Source organism: Budorcas taxicolor, chromosome 17, assembly GCF_023091745.1.
Source record: "Budorcas taxicolor isolate Tak-1 chromosome 17, Takin1.1, whole genome shotgun sequence".
In the NCBI taxonomy this organism is placed as follows: Eukaryota; Metazoa; Chordata; class Mammalia; order Artiodactyla; family Bovidae; genus Budorcas; species Budorcas taxicolor.
In genome coordinates, this window is record NC_068926.1 from 18,691,429 (window position 1) to 18,717,603 (window position 26,175).

The window sequence follows — 26,175 nt, forward strand, 5'->3', positions numbered from 1 at the left end:
CTCAGTCTTTCCCAGATGCTGCTGCTGCGAAGTTGCTTCAGTCATGTCCGACTCTGCGACTTCATGAATCGCAGCACGCCAGGCCTCCCTGTCCATCACCAACTCTCGGAGTTTACCCAAGCTCATGTCCATTGAGTCGGTGATGCCATCCAGCCATCTCATCCTCTGTCATCCCCTTCTCTCCCTGCCCTCAATTTTTCCCAGCTGCTGGTGCTGCTAAGTCCCTTCAGTCGTGTCCGACTGTGTGCAACCCCATAGATGGCAGCCCCCCAGGCTCCCCCCATCCGTGGGATTCTCCAGGCAAGAACACTGGAGTGAGTTGCCATTTCCTTCTCCAATGCACGAAAGTGAAAAGTGAAAGTGAAGTCACTCAGTCATGTCCAACTCTTAGTTGACCCCATCGACTGCAGCCTACCAGGCTCCTCCATCCATGGGATTTTCCAGGCAAGAGTACTAGAGTGGGGTGGCATTGCCTTCTCTGATCTTTCCCAGCATTAGGTTTTTTTTTCCCAATGGTTATCTCTTTGCATCAATTGGCCAAAAAGAATTGGAGCTTCAGCATCAGTCCATCCAATGAATATTCAGCGCTGATTTCCTTTAGGATTGACTGGTTTGATCTCCTAGCTGTCCAAAGGACTTTCAAGAGTTTTCTCTACACCACAATTCAAAAGCATCAATTACTCGGTGTTCAGCCTTCTTTCATAGAGAGACACAGCCCAGATCCACAAAGTGCAGGAGGACATGCGTGCCAGCAGCTCAGGGTGTTTCACAGATGCTGATGGAAGTGTGCACCTCAGTGGTCTTCAAACTCTTCAGACCAGACACTCTTATCAGAAAGAGTGTGTGACCAGCACTTCCGTAACTAAGCAGGATCTGCTGAGGCCTTCCCCAAATAGATTTCCCCCCATGTCCTCCACTGACCTTCTGTCTGTATAAAAAAACTTTAGTCAAAGGAAAACTTCATCGGAGAAGTAAGAAAATGCAGGGGGAAAAAAAGGAAAACAGTCAAGCAAGGCGGAAAAGAAAAATTTTTTTAGCCATTAAGCCAAGCCAAGGACTTTTAGTTCCTCCTCAAGGGTTATAAACAATATTCTGAGTCATGTCCTTTGATGTGTTTTGCAGATACTGAAACCCCCCAACAGGGGGAAGAAGTCAACTGACCCCAGAGAAAGAACACAGATCCCAGACCAGTTGGAACCAGAAGGTTGATGACATTCTCTCTCACCACGAGTCAGAAGGATGTCCATAAGTTGATCAAAACCCCACAATCCCCTTCTCACTATGTCTTTAAAAATCTTGAAAGCCTTTGGGGAGTGTGAGTCTTTCAAATACTAGCTACCCTGGACTCCACACTTGGCGCCCTGCACTAAACACTGCACTTTTCTTCACCGCAGCCTTGTGTTGGTAAACTGGCTTTAGTGTGCACGTGGGCGAGCACACCCAAGATCGCTTTGGTAACACTTCCAGTGACCATCCATTGGTTCCCCTAAAACGATAGCCACAATCAAGGGACTTCCCTGGCAGTCCAGCAGTTACAGCTCCATGCTCCCACTGCTGTGGGCACAGGTTCAATTCCTGGTCAGGGAACAAAGATCCTTCACACCACATGGTCAAAAAATAATAAATATGTTAAAAAAAAAAACAAAACAAAGGAATTTGCAACTGTTTAATTTAAAAAACTGTAACTACAATCTGTACTGATAACCTTAAGGAGATTAAGAAACACACAAAATAGAAATTTAAGAGATGAGATGAAGTATAGTTTTAAACAATTATTGTATTTTTCACATAGTCTTAAAGAGCCTTTTTATTCTGTCTCTCACACAGCCCTATTTAGCTGAAAATAATTTTCAGTGAAAGTGGTAGGATTAAATATGCTTCATTATTTTGAAAATCTTTAATACTTCAACATAAAGCATGGCAAAAGTCTATTTATAAACTGAGCCCACATTGATACTCACATTTTATGACTACCAAAGTTAAGAAAAAAATTAAAAACCCATGAAGATCCTTAGGTCCAAATAGAAGAACATCATTCACAGGCCTAATTAAACCTTGATGCTGAGTTCTCAATTCCACTTACCAGATATGCAAAGGTTTTTACTGGAAACCATTTGCTAGATATCCATCTCCCCAATTCATTCTTGCAAACTAATTATTTCATTTTAACAAACAGATCCAAAGTCTAGTGAAAGTCTTAGTTTGGAAGAACTTTAAACAGAATGGAAAATTCTAACTTTCAGAATGCTCAGATAGAATTTTTATAGGTGACACACACTTTAGAAATAAAAGCACGTCAGATAAAAACATTTTCAGACACCCACTAGGAAGAAATAGTGCTTTTCTAAAAACAGCTATTAAGGTAGCATATTCTTTAGTATGAAATACACTCCAGACACTCATCATTATAGAAATGGCCAGGAATTTGGATCGTATCTTTTTGTGACAGAAAACATACAGCACATCTCAGTCCCAGTCTTTTAATAAGACTGCCATGAGGTACGCAGGGAGTCATCTGAACAAAACACTCACGGTCACTCTCTGCGATGGTTTTAAGAAAGGTCCACAGGTGTCCTGACAGGCCTCCGTGCAGAGTTGGAGTTTATGTCTCCCCACACTCAATCCTGGCAGGTTTCTCGTGGGGTTTTTGTTTTACAGCATTCCACCAGTGCCTCTTTGATTCATCATTTTATCCTCTATATTTGTCCTTTAGGATTCCTATTATTCCCTTCCCTGCCTCCCTTTTATTCTCTTTGTTGTTGTTCAGTTACTAAGTCGTGTCCAGCTCTTTGTGACACCGTGGTCTGCAGCACGCCAGGCTTCCCTGTCCTTCACTGTCTCCCAGAATTTGCTCAAACTCATGTTCACTGAGTCAGTGATGCCATCCAGCCATCTCATCCTCTTGCCCTCAATGTTTCCTGGCATCAGGGTCCCTTCCAATGAGTCAGCTCTTATTCTAATCCATCTTCATTCTTTCTCTTTCTTTAGATCTTCTTTCCCCAGCAGGTTTTCCTCGATCAAGACAATAGAGCAGGACTTCTGAGCTAAGTGAGAAGAGACCCTGGGCATCTGCAGGTATATCTGGGGCTGTTGCTCAGGGTAACTCTTGCCATCCTAGCAGAAGTCTGGCTAACTTGAGGCCACCATGTGGGGATACCAGACAGAAGGAGATGTCTGGGGAGTGCCAACTGTTCCAGCCCCAGCTGTTAGATGCCTACAGCCTCATGAGAGACCCAAGCTAGGACTGCCTTGCTGGACATCTCCCCAACTCCTAACTCACCAGAACAGTGAGAGGTAACACACAAGTGTGGTTTTATTAAGTTGCGGAAACATTTGTTATACAACAACTGGAGAACACACATACTAACTCATTGAGCAATGGATCCTGGTGGGGGACCAGACACCAGAGGTGCAGGAAAGGACGCCTCAAACAGAGCCTGGGGGTTTTGAGGAAACATAGCAGGGGAAAAGTTTAGGGCAGGGGATTATAAGTTTGGATTTTGACATATCTAGTTGCGTGTTTCACTGGTACCCTAAAAGGAAGATGGCCCACAGGAATTCAGGGGCCAAGTCAAGGCCCTGGAAGTGGGTTGGGGAATCAAGAGCCCTCTGAAGATGAGCTCATAAAGGGAAAGGGTGTTCAGCTAGAAGAGAAGAGCAAGAAGGACGAAGGCTTAGGGAGTGCCTCCTTGTCCCGTTTATGATACACGTGACCTTCTGTGATGAAGTTCCCAGAGTTTTCAGAACGTTTAACTGTGTGCAGTACAGCGTCTGTGGATATACAGTGAACTAATAGACTCCACAAAGCAGATAACATTTACTAATCTTATATTTGCTTAAGAAGTTTGTGAATTGCGGGCCTGAGAAACTGGAGGCTCTCTGTCAGTAAGCCAAACCTAGAGGACACGTGATGGAACGGGACTGGCAGACATAAACGCTAGGAACACTGATGAACCACTTGTGTTTCAAGCATCCCGCAGAGTGAACACACCACTTCAGATGAGTATCTGGGTTTGGGGAGACCTGATTTCTGTTTGGTGGATTTTACTTTGGTTGACCCTTTCTTTAAGCAAATGACTACATGACAACAAAAGCAAAAATAAGCAAGTGGGACTCCCTGAAACTAAACAGCTTCTGTACAGCAAAGGAAACCATCAACAAATTAAAAGACAACCTGTGGAATGGCAGAAACTTTACACACCACATATCCAGTAAGGAGTTAATATCCAAAATACACAAGAATCTCATGCAACTCAATAGCAAAAGTAAGTAAATAGTGTAAAAGTAGGAGAAGAGCCTGAATATGCTTCCAAAGAAGAAATACCAGAGGCTGACAGGTACCTGAGAAGGTGCTCAATATCACTAATCATCAGGGAAATGCAAATCAAAACCGCAGTGAGATATCACCTCACATCTCTTAGGAGGACTATATGGAGAAAAGAGAGCCTTTGTGTACTGCTGCTGGGAAAGTAAACTCTACAGCTACTGTGGACAACAGTATGGAGATATCTCAAGAAATTAAACATGGACTTACCATATGATCCAACAATCCCACTTCTGGGTATACAAAGCAAAAAAATCACTATCTCAAAAGGATCTGTACTACCATACTCATTGGATCCTTAATTCACAATAGCCAAGGCATGGAAACAATCTAAGTGCCCACTGACAAATGAATAAAGAAAATATGATACATATACTCCCATGCAGGAATATTATTGTCTTAGAAAGATGGAAATCAGGACATTTGAGACAACATGGATAAATCTGGAGGGCCTCGTGCGAAGTGAAATAAGCCAGCCAGAGGGAGATAAGTGCTGTATGGCATATTGTTCTGTCAACATCCCAGTTGAAAGTTCTTTCTTCTAGGCTACTACAGTAAACTGGCCCCCGTGTCTCCATTCTCAATGTTCCCCTTGCCAATGGAATTTTAGGCATAAATCTGATTATTTTACTTACTTCCTTGCTAAAATGCTTTCATGCTTTCTTAAGCATTTCATGTTTAAATGCTTTTTCTACCGATAGCATCGCCAACTCAATGGACGTGAGTTTGAGCAAACTCTGGGAGATAGTGAAGGACAGGGAAGCCTGGCGTGCTACAGTCTATGGGGATATAAGGAGTCAGACACGACTTAGCAACTGAACAACCCATTGTCTCAACAGTAAAGCTCAAATGATTTTGTGTGGCTTTTTCCCTTCAGTTCTCCAAAATTCCTTCTTCCCCAAACATGGAAATTTGCTAACTGATCTTTTCTTAGCTACTGGTCTTAACGCTGGGCTCCTGAATCTAGCCAAGTCATCCTAGACATTTTAACTTGGGACTGACAGTCAGTTTCTCTTTGGATTTCTGCAGCATGCAAAAGCTCAGAAGCTGTCAGTGGCCATGTTTTCTGCCAAGTGAACCAGAAAAGTGGAGAAATCCAGTAACAAAGGAGAGAGAGAATGAAGGTATGGAGAGAGAATGAAGGTATGCAGCAAGTTGAGACCACAGATAGGAAACTGCTCCATCCCAGCTCTTCTTTAGACTCCAGGACAAGGATGCAGCTTGACCCAAAGTCAGACAAGTCAGACTCTGGCCATAAATGTACCCTTGTAGACTGATGTGTGGAGAAGGCAATGGCACCCCACTCCAGTACTCTTGCCTGGAAAATCCCATAGACGGAGGAGCCTGGTAGGCTGCAGTCCATGAGGTCGCTAAGAGTCAGACACGACTGAGCAACTTCACTTTGACTTTTCACTTTCATGCATTGGAGAAGGAAGTGGCAACCCACTCCAGTATTCTTGCCTAGAGAATCCCAGGGATGGGGTCGCACAGAGTCGGACACGACTGAAGTGACTTAGCAGCAGCAGCAGGCTGATGTGAACTGAGCTTCTGATACCTGCACCCAAGTCAGTCCTAATTCCACTATATATGGCAACTTGGAGGTTCAACCACACCCTGCCTTGCTGGTTTCATTTCCCAGTGTTCCGACCACCCCTTCATTTCACCACACACTCACTCCTCTGCACCAGAGCCACAAGGTCATGCCATTTCTGTGCTGCCTTTTGTATCTGCCTCTTTAATTACATCTACCACACGACATTGTAGAATTCCTACTGGTTTATGTATTATTTTCTAAGTTCTTCAAGGACAATCTTGTCTATCAATGCAGCTCACCGCCTAACACAACTGGAAAGTGCATAGCAGGTACTTGACAAACGTTAGACAAATCAGGTTATTTCAGCAAACGCAGTGTTAGCGTTTGCCACAGAGGCTTCCCAGGTGGCGCAGTGGTAAGGAATCAGCTTGGAAATGCAGGAGAGGCAGGAGACTCAGGTTTGATCCCTGGTCGGGAAGACTGATCCCTTGGGAGAGAAAATGGCAACCCACTCCAGTATTCTTGCCTGGACAATTCCACGGACAGAGGTGCCTGGCAGGCTACAATATCCAGGGGGTCGCAAAGAGTCGGACACGACCAGTGACTGAACGATCACATACACAGGCTCTAGTAAGTCTGCCCCCAAAAGACCAACCTACTGTCTTATTATTCACTTAAAAAAGCAGTCTTTCATGAATAATGCAATTTTGTGTTTGAACAGAAGAGGAACATATATGAGATAAACTGGCCAGGGAAAGCAGTATGAGCTGCAGAGGCCCCAAGCCCCAGGCCACACTCTCCTAAAGCAGTTATCTGATACAGAGACTGTAATTTCACACTTGGCACATCTTCTTTCTCACAGGTTTTATAGTTATTCACTCTTCTAAATCCTTTGGCCTCTAAATCTAGAAATGTCAATCACTCCTGTGGTATCTGCCAATTGCACTGAAGTGTTTGTTCTTGAACAAGGTGGACTACTCAGCCTCACAAATAAAAAAGCTACCCTATCAGCTCATTTTAAAATTTAGGGATTTTACCTGAAAACTTCTTTAACCTTGAATGCATTTCCAAATAAATTTTCAAACGAATGTTTTTGTTTGTTTAATATATTACACATTACCTAGAAGCCAAAGAAAAAAAAAGAAACTTTTTTTTTGTTTTATTTTCTACTCAACCAAAGAAAGAAAATAAGCTACAATTTCCTTATGTCAAAGCTGGTTTATTGAACTTCATGAGGGCAAAATTACAGTGACGCTACTCTACAACAAAATTATTTAACTCTGGTTTAGATTTCATGAAGAAATGTATTAGCAACATACTGTCAATAAAGCACTGTCATTAAGAACTAACTTTATTACAGCCTGGATTAGCTTCCTTTGGTGTTCTCCCAAACTATGACTTTTCCAAAACATAGCTGAGGTTTTTAACTATAGGACACAGTTAAAATAAACTCACATTGAAGTTATAAAACTTGTGATTTGTGCTTTAAAAATTAATAATAGCCACCATTTTGGAAGTGATTTGTCAATAGTTGGTGAAGTGTTTTATAAATATTTTGGAAAATATCTAAAAGCTTCATCCCCATTCAACTGATAAATATGTTCTTTTAAAAAATGAAAACATGTATCGAAAAAATTAAAACAACAAATCACCACCAATGGGGTACAAATATTTTTAAATTAATAAATATTAAAGTGGAAAAAATAAGTCCTTTCAGAGAACTTTAAAGGATATTTACTACTAACTCCTTACAAAAAGAAATGAAATTAAATTACTTTTTAAAAAATTATTAATAACAGCACTGAAAAAACATAAATGTGCTTGGAAAGTCTGTAAACTTTCTTCCCCCACTTTAGAAAATGTTTTGATAAGCAATAAACAGATTCCCTTCTTTAAAAAACTGTTAACACTCACAACAATTGTAACAGCTGTCATTGTTTTACTATAAAAATAGTTACAAATTAATATCAATTTAGATAAAGTCAAACCACTTTTAATTCTAGCATAAGAAAAATGGATTAATCCCATTAAAAACAAAGACAACTTCTCTTTCCTTAAGGTCTCATGTTTAAAATAGGATAATTATTTCCTCTAATTATTATTTTCAGTTAGTTTATTTAATACAATTATCTTGTTTTTATAACTAAATTACTCAGCCAGGACCACCATGATGATTAAGTAAAAAATTCTAAACTAGATTAGATCACATATTTCATTGGTTTCCCACATTCTGAAAATATTTTAAGTATAATCACCTTTCGGTTTAATTTCCTCTAAAATGGTAAATTCAGCAATCTTTCAAAATTAGTGAATGTGCACACTTCAGTTAGAGTTCATGGCTTACATTCCATTCACGTAATAGCTTCATATGCAAGCTTATTATTTCCTCTGTGCAAAGTCTTACATTCAAAACAAAAGTATTTAGGGCAAAATACTTTCTGAAATATTCTTTCCACCACTGAGGGATTGACTAGGTATTTTTTAATACCTAATTTATTTTTCATACTGAGGAGGAGTAGTTTGTTGTGACCATAAAATCTAAAGATTTAAACAGCAGTATACTATGACACAATTCTATTACAGAAATAAATGTAGACTCAACAGCAATTATAGGTATGCCCTCAGAGTTACAATCCAAATGGAAGAGAAGATGAATGTGTTTAGGCATTAAGTTGACTGGGGATGGGGGGAGCATGAGATCCTATGTCAGATACACAGCTTGAAATGACTAAAAGCCAGGGATTGGAAGGTGTCTTGTGGCAGCCAGGAGCCGTGTTTACTTATTTCCCCTCAACTATAACTTTCTCAAATCTTTCAGTTAGTTTTTTACTATTTAAATATATCAAAGTAAAGTATAAAGCACCTTATGACATCATTTCATTTGCATTAAAATCTGATTTACTTCTGCATATTTTATAGAATTACTTTTTAAAAATGATGATAATATTTTTATAGACCTGATTGACACTGATTACAAAGATCAAACATCTAGAACTGTTGGGAAAGTCATTCTTTCTAGGCTGAGAACCAGAAAACATTCTAGGTCTTCTTCCACCAGATCTGCAGTCTTGGCTCTTAAAATGTACCAGTAATAATGCAGTTAATATACTAACAATACAAAGAAAGAACTCTATGGAGAGGCAAATACCAGTTTTATCCTATTGAGAATACTTCCTATTCAAAGGACATACCAGTAAGTGTCCTAAACCCTTAACATATTTTTTCAATTTCAGGAACACAGGATTAAACAATCACTGACTCTTAAAATCCCATTATGCTCTCAAATGAAGCCTCCTCCTTAAGCTCTCAACGCAAAGATGTTCTGATTCATCCTAATATTGCTTCATTTCAACCTCACCTGAACAACTTATTCCTTGCGGTGTCACAGTGACAAACTTGATTAAGTAGACACAAAATACAAAAATAAGCATGACAATGATAAACAGTAACGTGTCAGGATGATCCATTGTATCTGAGATTAAATTCTATGACTTATCACTGTCATACTTCGGAAGTATTTCTTTAGTCAATATTAGATACTGTAATAAAGACTGTGATTTAGCACCAGCATGTCATTGTAGGCTTTGGTTCAGGCTTCAGGGTAATTCCATTATCAGGGGGTTGACTAAGCATTAAGGGTTTGTGGCTCTTAAGCTTATGAGCCAAGGTCATAAATATAGCTTCCACATGGTCATTATCATTGGGGTTTTTAGCAGAGGTTTCAAACAAAGGCATACTGTGTGTGTCAGCAAATTTTTGTGCCAAGTCTGTGGGTACCTGAATGGCACTTCTCAAGTCACATTTATTTCCAACAAGAATCCGTGGTATGTCGGTGGCTAGCAAATGCTGTTTGCATTCTTCTATCCAAGACGGCAGGCTATGAAAACTCGCCATGTTGGTCATATCATACACGAAGACGACAGCATGCACATTTCTGTAGTAGTGCTGGACCATGCTTTTTCTGAATCGTTCTTGCCCCGCCGTGTCCCATAACTGGATCTGAAAGTGGAAAAAAGAAGAGAAAAACTGAAAATTTCATCCAGTTACACACATAGAAAAATTTCACTACCTTTGCACGGCCCTTTGTACTTCTTCGCTTATACTATTTTGCTCCCTTCTGCTGCTGCTACTGCTGCTAAGTCGCTTCAGTCGTGTCTGACTCTGTGCGACTCCATGGACAGCAGCCCACCAGGCTCCCCCGTCCCTGGGATTCTCCAGGCAAGAACACTGGAGTGGGTTGGGTTGCCATTTCCTTCTCCAATGCATCAAAGTGAAAAGTGAAAGTGAAGTCACTCAGTCGTACCCGACTCTTAGTGACCCCATGGACTGCAGCCCACCAGGCTCCTCCATCCATGGGATTCTCCAGGCAAGAGTACTGGAGTGGGGTGCCATTGCCTTCTCCGTTGCTCCCTTCTAAAATGCCTTTTTGGTGTTATTTATGTGATTTAAATGTCATGATAATAGTCCAGTTACTTCATGATTAACACAAGCGTCAGAACAAGTACTTCAATTTAGCACTTTAATTCAGTAAGTCAAGTTTGTTTGGAAAAATTATACCTCAAAAATTGATTTTAAAATGCTAAAAGAAACAGATATTAGATTTTAAAAACATGTTAAGTGTCTAATTTCCACAAATTTGGTTACAACATGCCCTTCCCTGCCTTTCACTCATGTAATTTAAAATAGTAGAATTAGGATAGATGTGTAAAGTCATGAGGTCTGGCCCCCCACATCAACATATATATACATCTGACAAAATCCAGGCCCCTTTAAAAAAATTTAAATGACTAGGAAATCACTTATCTATTCTAAACATCTCTACCATCTACCTAAACATCTCTACCAATAAAAAGATTCCAATACCTCCCAATGGAAATACAGGGTGGCAGAGGGGGAATGATATCTAAAGCTAAATACAAGTCATGTGTTATGATTCTCTTAAAACATGGAATTTATTGTGCCTGTGCTTCGTTCCTAAGAAAAATTAAATGATGAGAGTACTAATCACAATGGAAAAGACTAGGGACAGAGATGCTCAGACAGCTTTTTTTTTTTTTTTTAATTTTGGTTGTACTGGGTTATCATTACACATGGGCTTTCTCTAGTTTCAGCAAGTGGGGGCTTCATGTTGTGGAACATGGGCTCTAGGTAAACGGGCTTCAGTAATTGTGGCACATGGGCTTAGCTGCTCTGACCCACGTAGGATCTTCCAAGACCAGGGATCGAACCTGTGTCTCCAGCACTGGTTGGAGGATTCTTATCTACTGTACCACCAGAGAAGTCCCTTAGATAATTTTTAACTGAAAGACTTGTATTATTTATAGATACTCCAAGTATGGAAGCCTAAATAGATGACTTCTCTAGAGAATATCAATAACCTCAGATATGCAGATGACACCATCCTCAGGGCAGAAAGCAAAGAGGAACTAAAGAGCCTCTTGATGAAAGTGAAAGAGGAGAGTTAAAAAGCTGGGTTAAAACTCAACATTCAAAAAACTAAGATCATGGCATCTGGTCCCATCACTTCATGGCAAATAGATGGGAAAACAATGGAAACAGGGGCAGACTTTCTTTTCTCGGGCTCCAAAATCACTGCAGATGGGGACTGCAGTCATGAAATTAAAAGATGCTTGCTCCTTAGAAGAAAAGGTATGATCAACCTAGACAGCAGATTAAAAAGCAGAGACATTACTTTGCCAACAAAGGTCTAACTAGTCAAGGCAATGGTTTTTCCAGTGGTCATGTATGGATGTGAGAGTTGGACTATAAAGAAAGCTGAGCCCCAAAGAATTGATGCTTTTGAACTGTGGTGCTGGAGAAGACTCTTGAGAGTCCCTTGGACCACAAGGAGATCAGTCAAACCAGTCAATCCTAAAGGAAATCAGTCCTGAATATTCATTGGAAGGACTGATGTTGAAGCTGAAATTCCCAATACTTTGGCTACCTGATGTGAAGAACTGACTCATTAGAAAGGAAGACCCTGATGCTGGGAAAGACTGAAGGCAGGAAGAGAAGGGGACGACAGAGGATGAGATGGTTGGATAGCATCACCGACTCCATGGACATGAGTTTGAGAAAGCTCCAGGAGCTGGTGATGGATAGGGAAGCCCAGCATTCTGCAGTCTATGGAATGGCAAAGAGTCGGACATCACTGAATGAGTGAACTGAAAGCAATACCAAAGGAGAGGAAAACTGAGGGGATACTGTAGATGACCCCCAAAGTAAGTAGTATATAAAAGAGGAAGTGCTGAAACATGGCAGTAAGTGTTCAATTAAGATGTAATGAATTAATGAATACACTTTAAAAATGTGGTTAGAGATGGAAAACTGATCACCATTCTCAGGCTATCTTAATTTTTCAGTTCTTATTTTTTTCATCTTTTTTAATGGTAGCTGTTCTCAGTCCAAGTGTATCCATTTTTGAAATAGTCTCCCCTTCTTCCTAAGTCTCACTTTGTTCAAGATAGAAATATAATATAAGGCATATCCTGGAGATGTTGTGGATTCAGTTCCAGACCACTGCAATAAAGCAAATATCACAATAATGCAAGTCACATGAACTTTCTGGTTTCCTACTGCATATAAAAATTACGTTTACACTATAGTGGTAAAGAATCCACCTGCAATGCAGGAGACCCTGGCTCAATCCCTGAGTTAGAAAGATCCCCTGGAGAAGGAAATAATGGAACATTAAAGTGAAGTGAAGTCACTCAGTCGTGTCTGACTCTTTGTGACCCCGTGAACTGTAGCCCACCAGGCTCCTCTGTCCATGGGATTCTCCAGGCAAGAATACTGGAGTGGGTTGCCATTTCCTTCTCCAGGGGATCGTCCCAACCCAGGGATCAAACCTGGGTCTCCCGAATTGCAGGCAGATGCTTTATCCTCTGAGCCACCAGGGAATAATGGAACATTATTCAGCCATAAAAAGGAATGGAATATTGACACGTGCTACAACATGGATGAAGAAGCCAGACACAAAAGAGCACACATCATAAGATGCCATGGATAGGAAACATCCACCATAAGGCAAGTCTCCAGAGATAGTAAACAGACTCGTGGCTGCCAGGGTCTGAGGGAACGGGAAGAATGAGCAGTGACTGATGATGGATAAGTGGCTTCTTTCGGGACTGGTGAGATGTTCTGCAATTCGTAAGTGATGGTGTGACACAGGCTTGTGAATACACTAAAAACCACTGAATGGCTTATCTTCAAAGCACAAATCTTAAATATCTCAGTGTTTTAGAATGAAAAAAAATCCCACTTCAAACGGTATCTTTAACATTCAGAAAGATATTTTGGATGATCTATATAAAAGCCGTCCAAAGAACTGGAACTGACTTCTTCCTCTTTTAATAACGTTTTCCCAGCTCAAGTATTCAAAATTCATTTCATCGATGAATAATAATGATTTATAATGTTTTAACCAGAGGACATATTTAAGTTAAAAAAATTAAAAGTACACAGGAAGGTAACTGACCAAAACGTGAACAATGAACAATGGTTGTCTTTCATAGAGAACAGACCCACGGACACAGCAGGGGAAGGAGAGGGTGGGGCGAATTGCGAGAGCAGGACTGAAATACACTGAAATATACACATTACCATGTGTGAGACAGAGAGCTAGTGGGAAGTCGCTGTATAGTGCAGGAGCTCAGCCTAGTACACTGTGACAACCTAGAGTGGGATGGGGTGGGAGGTGGGAGGGAGGTTCAGGAGGGAGGGGACATATATATTACCCAAGGCAGCATCAGTATCAGATTCATACTGATAAAAGGCAGAAAAAAACACAATACTGTAAAACAATTATCCTCCAATTAAAAGTAATTTTTTAAATGGTTTTTAAGGCAAATTTTCCCCCCTTTATTTCTACTTTTCTGTTTTCCATAACAAACACATTTGTTTTAACAAACTAAAGTTAAAAAAAAAAAATGCAGAATTTAGACCTGTCTCAAAGAACTGTGAAAGTCCTCAATAAATGCAAGTGGTGATGATGAGGATATTCATCCTTAAGAAAACTGCTTAAGCTAGGAAATGACCCAACAATAAGCCTCTTCCCATCAATCTTACTCAAAACATTCTGATCATATCAAGACTTCCAGGAAACAAGAAGTGTGGGATAATAACATCTCACACTTTACCGGAGAGCCTTAAAAGTATATACTATGTTAGTGAGTCACTTACAAAGAAATACCGCTGTCTCTCAGTATCCATGGGGGATTGGTTCCAGGAACCCCTACCAAAATCTAACACCAAAATCCACAGATGCTCAAGTTCTTTATATAAAATAGCATAGTATTTGCATTTAACTTACATCTGTATACATACTTTAAGTCATCTTTAAATTACTTATAATACCTAATGCAATGTAAATGCTATGTAAACAGTTGCCAGCAGTGGGCAAATTCAGGTTTTGCTTTGGGGAATTTTTTTTCCCCAAATATTCTCCCATACATACAGAGGGTCAACTGAATTTAAAAGGAAGCTTCAAAATTTCACTCACTGAATTACAAGAACAAGTGAAAGCCTTGGACACACTGTTAGGCTGTCTGGTGCCTCTCAGGTCTGCAATGAGGTGAAGGCAAAGAGAGGACAGGACGACGGATAAAAACCGTCAGCCACGAAGGCTAGAGAGAACCATCACTGAGAGACAGATAAAGCTCCCCAATGGGGAACAAACCTTATGATAACCTAGAAAAATCTTTAGGTTTAGCTCTGAGTGCAGTGGTTCACAATGCTTAGGAAAGAAGAGAAAATGACACTTTGGAAACTAAGGAAGTGACATGCTTATATCTGGCAGATGTTAAGTTAGGAAGTGTTTTCAGAGCAATTATTCCCAATTTAATACTTAATTTCTTAGGAAAGAGAATGACTCAAATGTGCTTTTACAAGATATTCTCCCGTTTGAGACACTATAAAGACAACATAAAATATACTTTAAAAATATTTCATGAATCCCTACTTTAAATCCAAGTATCAAGTTCCAATACAAACGGCAACCTGTTTGCTAAATCTTGAGAAGTTTCTTACTATTCGTAAAAGCTCTTTTTAGTAGCTTTATTACCAAAATGAGAAATGATCTGGCAAACTGATTTAATACTTTTTTGCTTGACTAAAGATAAAAGTATTAGCCCAAATGATCTTTCTTTCTCTGATCAGCTATCAAATTTCCTCTTCCCCTATTCTTTCAAAGACCACATTTTTATTGTAGCTCAGCTGGTAACAGCTCAGTTGGTAAAGAATCCGCCTGCAATGCAGGAGACCCCGGTTTGATTCGTGGCTTGGGAAGATACCCTGGAGAAGGGATAGGCTATCCACTCCAGTATTCTTGGGCTTCCCTTGGAGCTCAACTGGTAAAGAATCTGCCCACAATGCGGGAGACCTGGGTTCAATACCTGGGTTGGGAAGATCCCCTAGAGAAGGGAAAGGCTACCCACTCCACTATTCTAGACTGGAGAATTCCATGCACTATATAGTCCATGGGGTCGCAAAGTCAGACATGACTGAGTGATTTTCACTTTCACTTGCAGCTCGTAAAGAATCCACCTGCAATGCAAGAGACCCCGGTTTGATTCCTGGGTCAGGAAGATCCCCTGGAGAAGGGATAGGCTACCCAGTCTTCTTGGATTTCCCTGGTGGCTCAGATGATAAAGAATCTGCCTGCAATGCAGGAAGATTCCCCCGGAGGAGGGCATGGCAACTCCCTCCGGTATTCTTGCCTGGAGAATTCCCAAGGACAGCAGAGCCTGGCAGGCTATACAGTCCATGGGGTTGCAAAGAGTAGGACACAACTGAGTGACTAAGCATGGCACTGTTCTTTCAAAGAATACATTTTTATTATTTTTGCTTCTAAGCAGCCTGTATGAGAGATCATCTGATGATTACATAAAAGCTTCTATTAATAGCTTGATGATGTAAATCAACATCATAACTAGTATTAGTAACACTGTAACAGAGCTTTTTCCTTTTAGCATACTGTACAGAGTAGTAATATGTACATCTGACAAATAGATCCACATGGCAAATTTTAAAAATAATTTTAGCTTCCCTAACAAGGAGAAGTGACACATTTTGTGTGACTAGAAATACTTTAAAAGAAGTCAGCAAGGAGAGAAAGGAAGCAAGAGCTGGGCTGTAAATTCCAGCCCAGCCACCAATTTGTGGGACCTTGATCCAGTCACTCACCTTTTCAAAAGCCTGTTTTAACCTTAAAATCAGGGCTAATTTACGTAACATAATAAGCTCATCTTCTTTTCATTAGCTGCGGTCTTAAGAGTAAAGAATACACATAATTTGGAAACAGCAATCTTAGCTATCGTCCCTCTCTATTCTTTCTCTGCTTATCTATGCATTTTCCATTATTACCATCTCTCCCGAAGGTATTAGTGTTCACTCAAAGAATTGATGCTTTTGAACTGTGGTGTTGGAGAAGACTCTTGGGAGTCCCTTGGACAGCAACGAGATCAAACCAGTCAATCCTAAAGGAAATCAGTCCTGAATATTCATTGGAAGGACTGATGCTGAAGCTGAAATTCCAATACTTTAGCCACCTGATGCGAAGAACTGACTCACTGGAAAAGACCCTGATGCTTGGAAAGACTGAAGGCAGGAGAAGAAGGGAATGACAGAGGATGGGATGGTTGGATGGCATCACCGACTCGATAGACATGAGTCTGAGCAAGCTCCGTCAGCTGGTGATGGACAGGGAGGCCTGGCGTGCTGGAGTCCATGAGGTTGCAGAGTCAGACACGACTGAGCTGAACTGAACTTAAACTACTCATATTTACCTGGGGTTTTGCACAGCCCAAGCATGTTCCAGGCACCATGCTGAGTCCTTATTTAATGTACATGGCCCTAATGTAACAATTACCCAGTCTTGCAGATGAGCAACTTGAGGTTTGCTAAGGTTATGTAACTCACCCGAGGACACAGAGACTATGAAGCCTTTTTTTAAATTGAAGTACAGTTTACAATTTAACTGGTTTACAAAGTTGCGTTAGCTTCAGGTGCACACCACAGTGATTCGGTTATGCTATGAAGCCTTTTTTTTTTTTTTTTAAACAAATCCACACTTTTATTTACTTTTTGTTCGACAAATTTAAATTCTTGATGGGTACAGCAACACAGAGATTCTGCATCCAAGGACCTTAACAGGAAGGTTGCTTCAGAATTTTATACAAATCATGCCACTGTCTCCACAAGTGCCACTTACCTTTCCCCACATACCTCTGCTTTTGTTAGGTTTTCCACCAGAAGTTACTGTGTTGTTTTTGCTTTGTACACATAAGTACATCTCTTGCCTAGACAGACTTCAGTTTCATCTTGAGCACAAACATCTTCAATTTTACAAAGGGCCGTATGCTCCCTCCAGGTCCAGAGACCCTGCTTACAGCCAGCAAATCTGGCCTTGGACCACAGTCTTCCAGACATATTATTAAGAGTTGTGCTAGAAGTCTGTTCCCAGCGGGCCTCCACAGGTTCCAAGATGGTTGAAAGAGCTGTACTACTACAGTCTTAAGAGCCAGGATTTAAATCTGGGCTGAGTGACTCTATTACAGATGAGTGTTGGTTTTCCCAGTCTAGCATACAACCCCAATTCTGTTTATTGTTGTTCGCTTTTCAGTCTTTATGTCCAACTCTCTGCGACCCGTGGACTATAGCTCACCAGGCTTCATGGTTCTTCACCATCTCCCAGAGTTTGCTCAAACTCATGTCTGTTGAGTTGGTGACACCATCCAACCATCTCATCCTTCTTCGCCCTCTTCTCCTCCTGCCCTCAACCTTTCCCACCATCAGCGTCTTTTCCAGTGAGTTGGCTCTTCACTGGGTACTGTTTTCCTTGGGGGAACCACCCCTCCTCTGCCTTCGATTCACGTGAGTCCCCAGCCAGGCACATGACCCATTTCCACACCCATGTCACCCCCACAGTTTGGGGATGGGCATATGTCCCAGTCCCCAAGCAGAATCTCCCAGTCTCCATTTTAGTACTGGTGTTAGAACTGACAGAAAAAGAAGTACTTTCTTACGCGTTTGCAGCTATATGGGAAAAAAAAAATCTCATTTTGCTTAAGCTAATTTGAATACAGAAATCTGACACAGACTCTAAAACAAAAGACCTTAACTACTGATGAAAGATCCCTGGAAAATTAATAATTCCATCACATCTCACATCTGAGTACAAACACCAATGTTGCTACTTTTTAAAGAAGAGCTATAAGAATCACAGGCTTCTGATCAGGCTGGAAGAACAATGGGAGCTCTGGCCTGGTTCCTGGGATCCTTCAGATAGTGGAATGGCTTAGGTCTGTGAAAATGGAGACTGCTTATACCATACAGGACTCAAGACCAAACCACTGCAGACTCAAATATCCCAGTTTTCTGAGTTAAGGAGTCATAGATTTAGATTCCTTTGTAGGGTACCCCAACTGACAATACTCCCATTTACTGAATTCCAGTGCGGATCAAACCAAGAGGACCGATTTGGTATCTTGCTAACCACCATCACTTCTTTTTTTTTTAATTTTTTTTTAAATTGGAGGCTAATTACTTTACAATATTGCACATCACCACTTCTAAGATGAATTCTCAATTTAATTCTAGTTAGGTAAGGTGTAAGATGTCTTATAAAATATCCTTTGATTTATAAACATTGGATTACTTTTAATAAAGATTAAGACAAAACAATGGAGAAGGGTAAATAATCTGATTTCTATTTGGGTTCAGCATTCATGGCATATCCTCTTCATTACACTCTGAAGGCAGGTTCTAGTCCACTCTCAGCATGTTAACTACACTGGGCATTTTGTCTTCATCTACCTATGTGCCCCAACTTCAACTTCATAGTCATGATTATTTCCTCCAGTTCCACACTTCTAGCTGCCAATCCAACATTTCCATTTGAATATAACACCATCTCAACAAAGAAATGATTAACACAAAATTTTTTTTACAGAGCCTCTCAAAAATCAATCTTCCATGAAAGTGAAAGTGAAGTCGCTGAGTCATGTCTGACTCTTCGACCCCATGGACTGTAGCCTATCAGGCTCCTCCGTCCATGGGGTTTTCCAGGCAAGAACACTGGAGTGGGGTGCTGTTTCCTTCTCCAGGAGATCTTCCTGACCCAGGGACTGAACCCGGGTCTCCCTCATTGTAGGCAGACACTTCACCGTCTGAGCCACCAGGGAAGTCTGTATTCCTTATCTCTACTAAAGATACTACCTACCTTCAGTCAATCAGACCTACCACCTCAGTCATCTGATCCTCATCCTCCTCTTCACAAAAAGCCAGTTACTGAGGCCTTTGGGCTTTATCATCAAAATATCTCTTGTGTCATCTGTTTCTTTCCATGAGCTTCCCTCATCACCCCAATTCTGGATTTCCAGGGCAGGCTACCAACTGATCTCCTGTTTCCAATATATGCAACACTTATCTGAGCCCTATATAGTTTAGAACCTGAGCTGGACACTGGAAGATGCCTATGGAATTATCAGACATGGACTCGGTCCTGAGTAAAACTGAGTAAGGACTAATAAAGGAGGCACACACACATACAGTACACACAGCAGAGACTTAAAGACTCGGGCAAGGTGCTAAAGGAAGCTGAGAGGAAGAAGAACTAGAAAGGAGGGTGAGAGGTCGGGGGATTCCCGACAGAGACACACCGAGCTGAACCAGGAAGAACTACATGTGGTGAAATATGGAAGGGAAGTTATTCCAGGCGAGGAGTGGGAAATGCAACAGGAAAACATAGGGATAAGCAAATAACTGGCTGGACTATAGGGTACTCAGAGGGAATTAATGGCGGGGGGGGGGGGGGAGTGGGGGAAGTTAAGTTAGAAAAGCAGTCTGGAGCAAGAGAAGGAAGGTCTTATGTTAATTTTAAAAGTTGGAACTTTTTACAGTACAGTGGAGAACTACTCTGGGCATCTGAGGCAGGGGAGATTCTTCTCCCTAAAGAGCAACATTAATCTGGCATTTTGGCAACAATGTATAAAACAAATTAATTGAGGGCTGGGGTTGGGAGATTAGTTGAACTGCTACAATAGAGCAGAGCATAAAAAAGATGAACTAAGTCCCCATTTGCTTTGCAAATAGGTTCATCTGTACCATTTTTCTAGATTCCAGATATATGTATTAATATATGTTATTTGTTTTTCTCTTTCTGACTTACTTCATACTGTATGACAGTCTTCGGGTCCATCCACATCTCAGCAAACGGCACAATTTTGTTCCTTTTTATGGCTGAGGAGTATTCCATTGCATAGGGGGTGAAAAAGATGAACTAAGATTTTGAAAGAAGAATGGACGAGAGAAATCATCCATGTAAGAAACTAACTGGATTTAGGGAGCCTAGGAGAATGGTGAGGCCTCTGGGATGAGGAGGACAACATCAGGACCCTGTAGCTCACGACGTAGAGGAGAAACAGAAGAGGCAGATTTGAGAGGAAATTCGCACCCACCTCAGAATTTTGAGGTGAGGGAGGGCTTATTCAAATAGCCATGTCTACAAAACAATAGGGAACACAGAGGGACAGATGAAGAGTGAGAGCTGGGCCAAACAAAGCTTTGGAAGTTATCTTCATAGAAGTGATACCCAAAGTCAAGAGTCCACCAAAGGAGAGAATGCAGACAGAAAACCAGTTCATCAAGGTGCAGATCCAGGCTCACTCAGGATTCATCCTCAATCGCTGCCCCATTTATCTTCCTAAAACACTTGGACTTTTTAGCACACATACAAAATGAAATCTAGATTCTAGCTGTTCAGAAACTCTTCAGAACTGTGGCTACCAACACCTATGCAATTCTCACTTGCCACTTTTCCACGGGAACCTTTAATCCTGCTGGAGCATCCCGCTAATGTTACTCATCAAAAAATCCCTCCAGTGAGAATGAGCCCTCCACTAACATCCAGAAACAACTGGGCAGTCACCTACTGCCTGGCTTTGCTAGTCATCTTTCTGTTGTGCTTGATGTTCAGTCGCTCAGTCGTGTCCAACTCTTTGGGACCCCATGGACTGCAGCACACCAGGCTTCCCTGTCCTTTGCTATCTCCCAGAGTTTCCTCATGTCCAATGAGTCAATGATGCTATCCAATCATCTCATCCTCTGTTAGCCCGTTCTCCTCCTGCCTTCAATCATATTTTTAGGTATAGAAATTTTATCCCTATGTAGGACAGCAAATCATCTATGCAGTGTATCAGGTTCAGCAAACTTTTCCTGTAAAGGGTCAGAATACTAACTATCTTCGGCTTCACAGTTCTAACAGTCTCTGTCACAACTACTCAATTCAGCCACTGTGGTGCAAAAGCAAGCACAATATATAAACAAATGAGCCTGGTTGTGTTTCAATACAACTTTATTATTTATGGACATTGAAATTTAAATTTCATGTAACTTTCACTTGTCATGAAATCTTATTCTTTTGGTTCTTTTTTCCCCAGTCATCTGCAAATGTTGAACTCAGCTGGGAGGCCACATAGAAACAAGCAGCAGGGCACAGACGGTTTCTGGACTTACGGTGGTGATCATTTCATACTGTATGCAAATAGCAAATGACAATGTAGGACCCTTGAAACTAACATAATATTGTATATCAACGATATTGCACTTAAAAAAAAAAACAGAAAAATAAATTTGAAAACCAAGCAGCAGGCCGTATTTAGCCCTCAAGTATGGTTTGCTGATTCCTGCACTGTATTATAATTATTTTTGCCTAACAAAATGTCTTCTTTCCATTAAATGTTTACTCATTAAATGTTTGCTTTACCTATGGAGGGAGAGGCCCTGATTATTTTTCTTTAGTTAATATTAACATCTTGCATTTAACATGTAAAATCTCATTCACTACAAATGACAGGTAAGCTATCCCAATATTCAGGTAGGAACTGAGGATCCCTAGTGAGAGACAGAGATCAAATCCAACACTAGGTTTTAATGATTCTGTTGGTGTCTGACATTGTCACGTGCTGATATGCAAGAAAAATAGCTGCCATGGTGAGGATACACAGAGACAGAAGGAGCATAAGGATTAAATACCTTGATTTAAATACCAAATGTATTTTTATTTAAGGAATTAACTATATAATTTTATCCAACTTTCAAAATTCTCCAAACAAGATTTTACACTTTCCATTATACATATATAGTACTTAGGAACAGATTAGCAAACAGACTTTATCACATTTTATAAAACATTTTAAGTGATTCTGAAACAGCACTGCTGTAAGATACATCTTCTGAAAAATTTATAGTCCATAAAACATTTAACACAACCTCTCACTTTTACCAAACACGTAAAAATAATGTCTACTTACTAAGAAATAATAAAGTAACATAGGGCTTTCCAGCTTTCACTTCAAAATGAAAAGTTAGAAGAAATGTCATTTCAGGTTAGGCTTACAATGCTCCAAAGAGATAATATGAACATCTCAGCAGCACTAAAGACATAATATAGGTTAACAAAAAAGCAGCAGCAATATATGGAATAAAGCTGTTCTGTATCACCTCATTTTTTTTTAAAGACACCAAAAAACACCTTGAACTTTTCCCCCACCAAAATACTCATATCTTTTTCTATTACAGAAATCTCTGTAATCTTTTTGACCACAATAAAAACCTCAAATCTTACAGTTGGAAGTACAAGTCAACAGATAAGGCCTTAGAGAGAAGAAAAAGAAATTCAGTGTCTCTACCAACTAGGATACCAACTCAGGGGCTCTATCAACATATGAGGTTAGACTAAAGCTCAGGAAGGACAATCACAGAGAAAAATGTTTTCTCCTTGCTCCTCTCAACCAGAAGGATCAACTCTGTGCTCCCAGATTCATCCCACCTGAGGTTCTGCTTCACTTATCACCGGCAGCACCAATCTCGGAAGCTAAGCCTTCGATGTTACACACTGGACATAGTTCATATGTTTAATACGCTGTAAGTATCTCTTAAATTTGCACCTGATTCATCTGTGATCTAAAGTATAAATGGCAACCTGGAGGCAGGTAAAGGGTTACTAAACCCCGATTCCTAGCCTGCCTCCAGTCCCTCTACTTTGCTACTATCCTGCGTCCACTGGGCTTCCCTGGTGGTTCAGAGGGTAAAGCGTCTGCCTGCAATGAGGGAGACCTAGGTTCGATCTCTGGGTCGGGAAGATCCCCTGGAGAAGGAAACGGCAACCCACTCCAGTTTTCTTGCCTGGAGAATCCCATGGACGGAGGAGCCTGGTGGGCTACAGTCCACTGGTCGCAAAGGGTCGGATACGATTGAGCGACTTCACTTTCGCTTTCTTTCACTTTCACCTTCCCTTTCTTTCACTTTCACCTTGCCTTCAGCTGTCTGCCTATGCCCTACTCTATCTTTGTTTCACTCTGGTTGTGCAGTCACAGAATTGATGGTGCCAAAGAGAAATCATGATGTTAAACCATCAGGGGAGAAGAATCTTCTTAAGATCACTGACTCTGAGCCAAGTACCTTCTATCTGTTCTCATCTAACCCTCATGTGAGCCTGATGGGGTACTATTATCCCCATTTTTCAGAGGAGAAAAACAGACTCTGAAAGATTAAGGAAACTGCCTAACCACTAGACTAGCCAACCACGCCAATTTGCCTAAGACTGAGAGGGTTCCTGCGATGTGAGACTTTACATTGAAAACTGGGTAGTGCTGATCTCTCTACGAAGGACACATAGCACTTTCACAGGTTCAGATTTGAGCCAGGCCAGCTGGGCTTCAAAACCCAGGCACTTTCTCTCAGAACTCCTTCTGCCAAACAAAATCCCCCTCTAACCTCAGAAGTCCTATTATTTTCCTCTCCCAGAGGTTCCTGGACCTAACTTAATTCTGATGGAAAATATTCAGCCTCTTATTCTACCTTTTTCTTTGCAATGTATGCAGATCTTTCTTAACTCCCTAATACAATGCATCCAAAAGACCACCATTCCCAGCTTGAATGGGACAATGGAAAATTAAAGCTAAGATTAAAAGGCAAAAGGGCCTACAGAGGACTGATGCCTTTTCAACCCTATTTCTCCTTTCCTATCATTGGCAGTAAAACCCCTCTGGGGGTGGGGAGATGGGCCAGAGATTATGCTATGCTATGCTACACCGCTTCAGTCATGTCGGACTCTTTGTGACCCCATGGACTTGTAGCCCACCAGGCTGCTCAGTTCATGGGATTCTCTAGGCATGAATACTGGAGTGGGTTGCCATGTCCTTCTCTAGAGGATCTTCCTGACCCAGGGATCGATCCCAACTCTCATAATGTCTCCAGCATTGGCAGGTGGGTTCTTTACCACTAGCACCAACGGGGAAGCCCCTAGACTGGGGAACCAAAAACTAAATTGTTCATGTCTGAAGAATGTGGGTGTGGGAATGAAGTGAGCCTATTTTTTTTTTCCCCCACAGTGGACTGAGGTAAAGATGAACATCCTAATTTAAAGCAAAAAATAAATAAGTTAAAAAACACAGTATAAGGAAGGCAGAGTAGTTCCTCCAGTGCACCTGTTTTAAGGGATTGTATCAGCAGGTGGCTGAACATCAGTCAGAGTGAAGAAGTGTGTCTAAGGTTTACACTACCTTAGGCCTCAATCCGGTCACTGATAGCTTATTCTCCAGTGCTTCTATTCCAATCCCTGAGAATCCCAGGCTTGGCCTTGCGCTTACTACCTTCTCCACTTTTACTGTGTTCTCCAGTCTCAGGAGCCATCAATAAGACTTCAGACTTGAAAGAGGGTGGCACCGAGAATGTGGTCTGGCAACCCAATGAGGAACCAAGTACAAACTACGGAATGTTTCAGCAGGAAAACATAATTTTCTAGACAACTCAATGTCATCGGGAAACTACTGTAACAAAGCTGCATGCAAGAGAATACCTAGGTACTTCCTCAAAGGCAACGGGGGTTTTACTTCCACAAAACCTAGGGCAGTATTCAAATGAATGTTTAACAAATAATATTTACTAAATGAAATTCCCATGCCTGAGAAATTTCACTGTATTTCCTCTGGCCTTACTTCACCAACTCCCAACACGTGAGACCCGGCCCATAAGTCAGTCCTACACGCTGGCTACGCGATGTGTGCTCCACTGACTAGGTGAAGTGCAACACCGGAGACCTGACCAAATCAGAATCTTTACTTGGCGGGAGGGGGGGGGGGGGGGGGGGGACGCGGACAAACCCTGGTAAATCTCCTGCACAATAAAGTTTGAGAAACACTGCCTTAGAAGTTTGCTATATACAAATCCTTCCAAACTCCAACTCCCATCTTCACATCAGCGTGAGAAAAGATGAAGCGCACGCCCTGCACCGGGCCCCAGCAATTAACCCACGAAGGGGTTGGCACACGTGTCATCCCGGGATAACCTTCCTCCCGACAGTCTCCCATCCGCTCACCTTGATACGCTCCCCATCAATCTCCACCGCTCGTTCTCGGAAATCCACCCCGATCGTAGCCTCGGTGCGGTCGGGGAAGCGGCCGGCGCAGAAGCGGTAGGTCAGGCACGTCTTGCCCACGTTGGAGTCGCCAATCACGATTATCTTGAAGATGCGGGAGCGAGCCGGTGGCAGAAACCCTGAGCCCCCTGACACTGCACCGCTGGATGAGAAGCTCGCCTCGAGCGACGACTCTATGTCCGAAGCCATTCTCCTGACCCGCCCCAAACTGAGGCGGAGGGAAGGAGACGCTGAGAGGCTGCGAGATTACGCCACCGCCACCCAGCGCGCCCAGCCCGCGGGTTTCGCTGCTCAGCGTCCCCGGAGCCACCGCCCTCCCGCAGGCAGCGCGCGTGCGCACCTTCCCGCCGGCCTCCGCCCGCGCAGGTGTGGTGCCCACCGGCCCAGGCTCGCTGACCCTTCCGCCCGGCCTACGGCTCCAGCGCAGCGTCCGTCCGGCCGGGGCCCGTCTACCTGCGAAGGCACTGGGCCTGTCGGGGGCTTGTCGGGGGCGCGGAAGGCCGGCTGCTGAGAAGCCGAGCAGACCGCCCCGGGCCCGGCACCCTGGCTGGCCCGGCCCCGCCACGTCCAAGGCTCCCGCCCCCGGGAGGAAGCGGCGCGAGCACTCTGGGGGCGGGGAGAGACGGCTGAAAGGAAGGAGGGACCACCGGGCACTCTCTCGCGAGAGGGCGGGAGAGCCGCTTCGACGCTGGCGTGGGCCCGACGGGGGCGTGCGAGGTCTCCGGAAGGTTCGGCGCTGCCCTTGGCTTCTCGTTTGGGCTCCCCGGACTTGAAGTGGAGGCGGGGCCCTCGGCTTGCAGCTGGGGGCCGACTCCGCGTTCCCTGCTCCCCTCGGACTCTCGGGATCGCTGGAGATGAGACAGCGACCGGGGCTGAGGG

At 42.2% G+C, this 26,175-nt stretch overlaps 2 protein-coding genes across 2 annotated transcripts in view; one reads left to right on the forward strand and one right to left on the reverse strand.

Moving 5' to 3' along the window:
• SETD7 (SET domain containing 7, histone lysine methyltransferase) overlaps nucleotides 1-1,269 on the forward strand; it is an 80,207-nt gene extending 78,938 nt beyond the window's left edge. Inside the window, exon 9 of the mRNA XM_052654877.1 lies at nucleotides 1,123-1,269. Within this exon, the coding sequence (XP_052510837.1) occupies nucleotides 1,123-1,129 (7 nt within the window). The 3' untranslated portion in view covers nucleotides 1,130-1,269. The remainder of the gene's footprint in view (nucleotides 1-1,122) is intronic.
• Nucleotides 1,270-8,373: 7,104 nt separating this feature from the next.
• On the reverse strand, nucleotides 8,374-25,842 carry RAB33B (RAB33B, member RAS oncogene family). The gene is made up of 2 exons (XM_052654753.1): nucleotides 25,237-25,842; nucleotides 8,374-9,857 (listed from the first exon to the last, which is right to left on the reverse strand). Exons 1-2 carry the CDS (start codon nucleotides 25,483-25,485, stop codon nucleotides 9,417-9,419), a joined length of 690 nt encoding a protein of 229 aa, XP_052510713.1. The 5' UTR covers nucleotides 25,486-25,842; the 3' UTR covers nucleotides 8,374-9,416.
• Nucleotides 25,843-26,175: the final 333 nt, after the last annotated feature.